Source organism: Alosa sapidissima, chromosome 8 (assembly GCF_018492685.1).
Source record: "Alosa sapidissima isolate fAloSap1 chromosome 8, fAloSap1.pri, whole genome shotgun sequence".
NCBI classification, from domain to species: Eukaryota; Metazoa; Chordata; class Actinopteri; order Clupeiformes; family Clupeidae; genus Alosa; species Alosa sapidissima.
Genome location: NC_055964.1, coordinates 7,832,042 through 7,839,541, shown reverse-complemented (window position 1 = coordinate 7,839,541; position 7,500 = coordinate 7,832,042). Strand labels below are relative to the sequence as shown.

Genomic DNA, 7,500 nt, shown 5'->3' with positions numbered 1-7,500 from the left:
GGTTGCAGCAGAGGACGGTGGGCCTGGTAGCAGCAGCCAGAGACTCACATTCACGTTCTGAACAGGACACTCCCGCCGGGCCAGCTTGAAGGCAAAGTAGGACACCTGGTATATATCCGGTCTCTTTTCAGGGTCAGGCTCCAACATGTATCCTGATGGGGAAAGCCCAGCGGGAAGGGGAGAGAGAGAAGAGAGAAGGGAGAGAGAGAGAAGGGAGAGAGAGAGAGAGAGAGAGAGAGAGAGAGAGAGAGAGAGAGAGAGAGAGAGAGAGAGAGAGAGAGAGAGAGAGAGAGAGAGAGAGAGAGAGAGAGTGAGAGAGAGAGATAGAGAGAGATGCATTGGGTGGAGAGAGGAGAGACATGGTGTGTTAGGGTAAATTTGGTAAAAATGACTCCAAAACAACAGTAAGGGAACGCATGTACTAAGGCTGTCTCTTTTCTCTTTCAGATGAGCGTGTGTGTGTGTGTGTGTGTGTGTGTGTGTGTGTGGACTTACGGATGAGGCAGTGCATGTCCAGTGAGTAGCGCGAGTTGTCTGGGATGGTGAAGCTGCCGTCACAGATGGCTACCTGGCTCTCCCCAAATGGCAGCGTGAAGTAGCACAGCTTATACAGCAGGCAGCCCATGGCCTACACACACACACACACACACACACACACACAGACACACACACACGTGTGGATACACAGACAAAATATATGTGCAGACATAGGCACACATGCACACACACCAAACAAACAGGTAGATATAAAAAGGCACACACACACACAGATATACAAACATACACACACATACAGTACATTCATACACCCACACACAAACACACATAAAAAGAAGGTCACACCAACCCATCACTGCTACAACAGTTGGTGGCCTATTTACATCAAAAGCCAACTAAAGGCCAAGTCATTTATGAGCCCAATCAAAGAGCCTATCGCAATTATGCAAACTGCAAGCTAGTCCAAACATAAAAAAGGTTACAGCATGATATGGATGATGTATGACCGCTCAGCTCTTACAGTTGGCCTCTTAACAATTGCATATTGAGTCGATTAAATATCACGCCGTCATAAAAGCATTTATCACAGTGGTGACTGTAGAGTGCATGAGCCTAGCTGTGTAGATCGCATTCACTGGCAGAGGGGCAAATCCCCCTTGTCCACTTACCCAGATATCCGCCTTGGTGGTGATGACCTTTCCGCCATAGAGGTTGACCATTTCAGGTGCGCGGTATGATAGGGTTGTGTACCTTCACGCAAGTAAACAAGGCAACATAATTGATATGTTAATAGCACTTTAGCAAAATAACAAATCAACTAACAGATGGTTCCTGAAAGTAAACAAGGTCATCATAATGCAAAATGTTTACCCTGAAAAAAGTTACTATGTTAGTGTTAGCAGGTGTTGTAAAATTGTTTTGACCTTTAATTGTTTGTTTCTTATTTTTTTTCTGATCTTAAAAAACATTGTGGATCTTGGTCTTTAATGGGTATTGACAGTGCTACAGCACAGTTGGAAGTCAGAGTTCAGTTATTAAGTGATGATACAATAATAGCCTAATAAATCCTTTTCCGGGTTCGACGGCTTTCAAAGCCGCTCGGTTTTCTCCACACACAGTAAAAACAACAATTTGTTTCCGCTATTTAGTGTAGCCTTTAAGAAAATTGTCCTACTACTACTCACTTGTTGCCTCAACCAAATAAAATCCTATTTTTCGCGGAAGCCTGCATGTAACCCTTGATTGTATCATGATTGTACCTGCACAGCTATAGTAATTGCTCTGTTCAGGTTAACCGGTTTTGTTTTACTCTCAATAAAACGGAGGTGATGGTGACAAGGTTTATAAGTTGCAAAAACTGTCTGGCTGCGCTAGTAAACGTTTTTTGACCAAAAAGCTGTTGGGCCCCATGACGTCGGTCTTAACAACCGAATAGCATGAAGCACGAGACCTCTCTGTAAGGTACTGACTTTTTGATCTCCTCCTCGACGGCTGGCACACCCTCTGCCTGCGGGTTCTGGAAGTGATTGGTGGCGCTGCCAAAATCACAGAGGACATAGTGGCCCCGGTCATGCAGTAGAATGTTCTCCACCTATCAGAGATCAGAGAGGGAATCACACCAACGAGAACCCAGTTAGAAATGAGTCCAGCAGACTATTAGTTATTAGCACAAAATACCAGTCCAGCTTTTCCTCTATTCTCTCTCCACCTCTCCATGTTCAGTACAGGTGATTACAGTGTCAAATGCTGCACTATTTTGGATGAAGTTTAGTATTAACTTCAAATGCTGCACTGTTTTGGGTGAAGATCAGCATTACCTTCAAGCTAGTTGGTTGTAGAACTGAAATTCCAAATGTGACCTGATCTGGCAAAATGCAGTGACACAGTGACCCGAATTTCAAAATTAAGATTTTGGTATCTATGGACAGAGGACACAGTAAGCTTTACAACGACATCCTGGTCCAAGTCATATTGCGAATCATTGTCAAGATACAGCATTGTGAATTATGGCCTCCCAGGACCCCACCATCTTTTTCCAATTGAAAAACAAGTTACAGACAGGTACAGGTAGGATTTCACCACTTGAATTTAGATTTTTGTAACTTTACGTTCTTAGGGAAATTAATGTCTCTTTTATTATATTTTCTATGGTTTTTGAAGTAATCGGCCTGTATCAAAATTAGAATATGTCGCTTGTGACTCATGACTCACTTGTGACTCGTGACTCACTTGTGATTTTGTCAGGTCAAATGCTTTTACAACATAAATATGGCCCATATGTTCATATAGAGAGTCTACACAGCCATGTATTGACCGTTTTATATGGGTGAAATAGGATACGGTCAGTTTCAGAGTGTAATTCTCAGAAGCCAAGCTCTTTGGTCATGAGCCCCTGAAGGACTGCCGTCCACACGGTGGTTGAACAGTGCCTTGTCATTAATTTCCTTGAAATGGCTAGCCTGACCAAGGCCAAGCAGTGCTCTGAATTCTAAGTACTATCGCTTGAGTATGATTTATGTGAGCCAAGCCAACATATCCTCCACTGGCTTCTCAAATGAGAATGCATGAGCAAAAAAATGGAGGTTTTAGGTTTTACTCAGACAGTTTTACTCAGTCTATTATTGAGGTGCTAGGGGGGTTACGCTTTTGGCAGAAGGGTAGCTGTGAGCTCTCCAAAGCAAGGATGTTTATGTGCAAGTGTGTGCGTGGGGGGTTGGGGGGCTTTGGGGGTGTTTGGTTCGTGCCTTCAGGTCCCGGTGGATGATGGGAGTTTTGCACTGGTGCAGGCGCGACACGGCCTCACACGTGTCACAGAATATCTGCAGGACCTCTGGCTCTGTGAAGCCGGTCTGGAGACGCTGGTTCATCAGATTCACCACCTGCCCACCTACGAGGACACACATACACATACACACACACACACACACACACATAAGCAGATGGGCACATGCATCACACATAAGTGGACACAATATTTTTTCACGTTCCTTTTGAAGCGCATGCACATTCCAACAACAAATGCATATAAGCTAAAAACCCACACACACCTAATGACTAACTCAAGAGTTTTAGAAAGATCAGAGACAAGACTAGGAGCTGAGGGACCATCAGTAACAAAGCACCAGAGCACCAGGGAGCTGAACAGAAGAACCAGAGGAAGACAGCAAAGGAGAGACAGACAGAGAGAGGGGGGAGCAGGATGGACAGACAGACAGACAGACAGACAGATATTAGGTGAAGAAAGATGATTGCTTACCACGGCAAAAGTCCATGAGGATCAGCACCTCCCACACGCCACCTGAGGCCGTGACACTGGAGTCCAGGAAGCCCACAATGTTCTTGTGACCCACAAGGTCCCTCTGAACACACACACACACAATTATTTAATTTAGAATGACTAATATCGATTAAAACACGACAGCATCGAGATATACCCAAAGAGCCAGTAACGCTTCACATGGCAATACAAACAAATGCAATAAGTGTGCACAATAAGGGTAGAGATAACACCGCCTTCTCCAGACAAACCGGCTCCCTATTACTGCTGACACAGAACAGTATTTGGCAACTCGTTTTGAGTCCATCTTACTTACTACACACACACACACACACACACAAACACACCAGAAATGTTATTTGCACACAACCATCCTGCAGTGATGTTCCGGTGGGAGCTGTTTGCGTCTGCGGCTGTTTGCGGCTGATGACCTCGAGTTAGGACACGGGGAGTGGGCGGCAGCCGCAAGTGCCGAGTAGGCACTATTTCTGTTGGGCCCCCCACTGGGACAGCAGCTAATGACTCAACACCCAATCCTCTCCTCCCTCTCCCTCTCTCTCTCTCTTACATACACACATCAATCTTCTTCCCTCTCACTGCCCTCCCCATTTTCCCCTCTCTGTCTTCTCTCTCTCTCCCTCACCCTCTCTCTCACACACACACACACTCACACACTCACACACTCACACACACACACACTCACACACACACACACACACACTCACACACTCACACACTCACACACACACTCACAAACACACATCAATCTTCTTCTCGCTCACCCCGCTTCCTTGCCATTCTCCCCTCTCTCTCTATCACCCTCTCATTTATTCTCAACACCTCTCCTCCCCCTTCTCTCACTTTCTCTCTTACCACCTTCCTTCTCTCTCTCTCTCGACATTTCTCACCCTTTCCTCAATTCCGTGTTCTCTCCATCATGTCCACCCCCCACCCCCCCTTCTGTGCTGCTCTCTGTCCAGAACAGGTCTTCTGTAAGCGTGGAACTCTATCCGCGTCTTCCTTCCTTCCGCAGCACAAGCCTCATCTTTGTGCAGGCTGGCTATGGCTTTGAGAGAAATGCTGTGGCATGTTAATGTTGTTATCTGGTCTAACCATCTGAATCTGTAGATGGGCAGTCTGACAGATACAACACCATTAAGACAAGCCACTCAGCCGCCTCTACTCTTACCAAGATGTGAGCATTCTCACTACCACAGACTGGGTAAACACACACTAATAATAGTTAATCACTTGACATGCGGTGCCTTCATCAGTGGTCTACATCACTGTGGATGGTTAGAGTTTGTTTGGGGTCTGTGGAAAATGACTTCTGTAACCTTTTTTAACCTTCTGTCTTCTTGTTTTACCAGTTGGGGCACAAAACTGTTTTTCAAATACAAGGCTGACTCTTACTTTATCTAAACAAAAAGTATGCATCTGGGAGGTCACAGAATGTAAACACCAAATCAGCTCCCACTTCCTTGTGACATTCATTCACACATGGTTCAGATTTTTTTCTTTTTCTCATTGTTTGTTCTAATTAAAATCAAATCCATGACAACATTGCTCATGTGACAGAGTGTCAGACACGGCAAGACAAAGGAGTCTGACCACATAAAGTGAGCGTCAGCCAGTCTACTGATGCCAAAGATATATAGTCCCTTCTGCTCTGGTACTGCAGAAAGAGATTGTTGTGTCCCTGTTGTGCTTCCAAGCCTAGACTTAATTCCAGCTGGGAGATGACTGGGAATATTGTAGAGTGTGTATAGTATGTGCCCTTGCAAACATGTTTACTGGTGCATCATCACATGTTTTAAGGTTGGTGCAATTTTGAATTCTGAAAATCTTTGTGAAGAAGGATGGAAAAATGAAGTGTAGTAAATGTTACCCCAATGTGTGTAGGTGGTTTGGTGTTGGTTTAAAGGTCTTGGATGGTTTGATATGATCTACTAATGTTGTTATTCATGGACTGCAGACATTCCTTAATTTCCACTATGGGCAAAGAGACACATCGGTGACGCGGACAGACCAATCAAATGTATTCTATCTGAATTCCATTGACTTTCAATCTACCAGTCTCACCTCAAAGCAATTTAACATCACACAAATTCAAATAACATACTTTTCTGGTCATGCTGCCTGAATGTCTTGAGCAGAGATCACATTTCACAGACAGTCACATGCAGGGTTCCCCGCAGCACTCTGCACTCAAGGTGGCCGCCTTGGCTAAACAGGCCTGCCACCTTAACTACGTCTTCAAAAAAAAAGTAGTCCACCATGTTACTCTGTCCTGTCTCCCTTCTCCGCAGAACACATTAAAAATAATAAGAAACGTGCCATGAATCAAAAAATAATCAGATTTTATAATCTTTACATATGTGATATGCCTCCGAATCAGAGCTAGTTAACGGAGCTGAGCGGTGCAAATATCCCGCTCCTCACTCTCAAGAATCAGTAAAAATCACGAATAGCCACAGCTCCGTTTAATTGTCAGGTGTGATGAAATGCGTTCATATTCCACTTTTTATGTCATAAACGTTTCAGGCCTATGGAAAGGTTTTGTGGTAGGATTGTCCAATGGTCAAGTTGTTGCTTCAATTTGTGTTTTAATTTATGCGACGCACCGATGCTGGGTTCATCAGTTTTGCGCAAGTTTAAAATGTTTAGCTGATTGAGTAATTTGTCATTTTCGTTCTATAAGTTCCACTTTTCATGTCATGAATATAATATGCCTATGATAAGGCTTTGCAGTTGTCCAGTACGGTCAATCTATTGTCTCAATTGTGTTTCATGTGACGCGCAGAAGCTACATTCATGCATTGTTTTGGTCCAGTTGAAAATGTTTCTGCCGAATTTGTCAGCTGTGATCAAATGCGTTCAATAAATTCCTCTTTTATGTCATAAATATAACATGCCTATGATTAATGCTTGTATGGTGTATCTAATCTAGGCCTCTCTTATGTTCAATCAGATTCGCTTTGCCCACCCATTTTTTCTGTGCCCACCCATTTGAACATTTCTGGCTACGCTAAAGGAAACTGATCATACAAGTGTAGGCTACTATTCCTACAAAACAACTAGATATTAACTATGTAGCGCAAGAATAACCATGTGGTGACACAGTTTCAGTGAGTAAAGATTAATTTTGTAATCTAAGCGGACACATTTTGCGGAAAAATGTGTGCTACGGAGAGCAAAGAAAAAAATGTGAGCAATTTGAATATGCTTCATATCAAGTAGAAGGCTAAAGTAAAACTGGGATGATTAGCCTGTATTCTTTAGGCAATTAATTCCACTGATCCCTTTAGTTTTAGTCTTATGTGTATTAACGTTGCCAAGCGTGTTTGTTGTTGCACTATCGGTGTTGCACTATCTTTTAAAATAAATTTTCTGAGTGACATATTGCCGTTGCTCTTAGTTCTTTGGGATTTAAGTTTTCTGTTTAAGGTGACAATTCGGTTTGTAGATTATTTCTCCCTCTTTTAAATTGGAGCGAGCATGGAGTGATTTCACTGCAGTGGGATGATTTTTAAGTGGAGCAGGGAGCAAAATTGAGCGGAGCAACCTGACGTGAATTTGAGCGGAGGAGCGGCCGAGTAAACAGCCACCTGAGCGAAGCGCAGTGTTGACTTGCGCGTCTTTTTAAGATGGTGAGTGTAAACGAAGGAAAACCCCTCTAATCGGACGGGCAAGACTGACAAATAGATGGGCCTAGGCCCGTCCAG

The 7,500-nt window shown here is 43.8% G+C and overlaps 1 protein-coding gene across 1 annotated transcript in view; it reads right to left on the bottom strand.

The window, feature by feature from the left end:
• LOC121715656 (AP2-associated protein kinase 1-like) overlaps positions 1 to 7,500 on the bottom strand; it is a 45,512-nt gene that overhangs the window by 24,870 nt on the left and 13,142 nt on the right. The window contains exons 3-8 of the mRNA XM_042101533.1: positions 3,755 to 3,857; positions 3,243 to 3,385; positions 1,968 to 2,089; positions 1,167 to 1,248; positions 496 to 628; positions 49 to 152 (exon numbers count right to left, since the gene is read on the bottom strand). Of these exons, the coding sequence (XP_041957467.1) occupies positions 49 to 152; positions 496 to 628; positions 1,167 to 1,248; positions 1,968 to 2,089; positions 3,243 to 3,385; positions 3,755 to 3,857 (687 nt within the window). The remainder of the gene's footprint in view (positions 1 to 48; positions 153 to 495; positions 629 to 1,166; positions 1,249 to 1,967; positions 2,090 to 3,242; positions 3,386 to 3,754; positions 3,858 to 7,500) is intronic.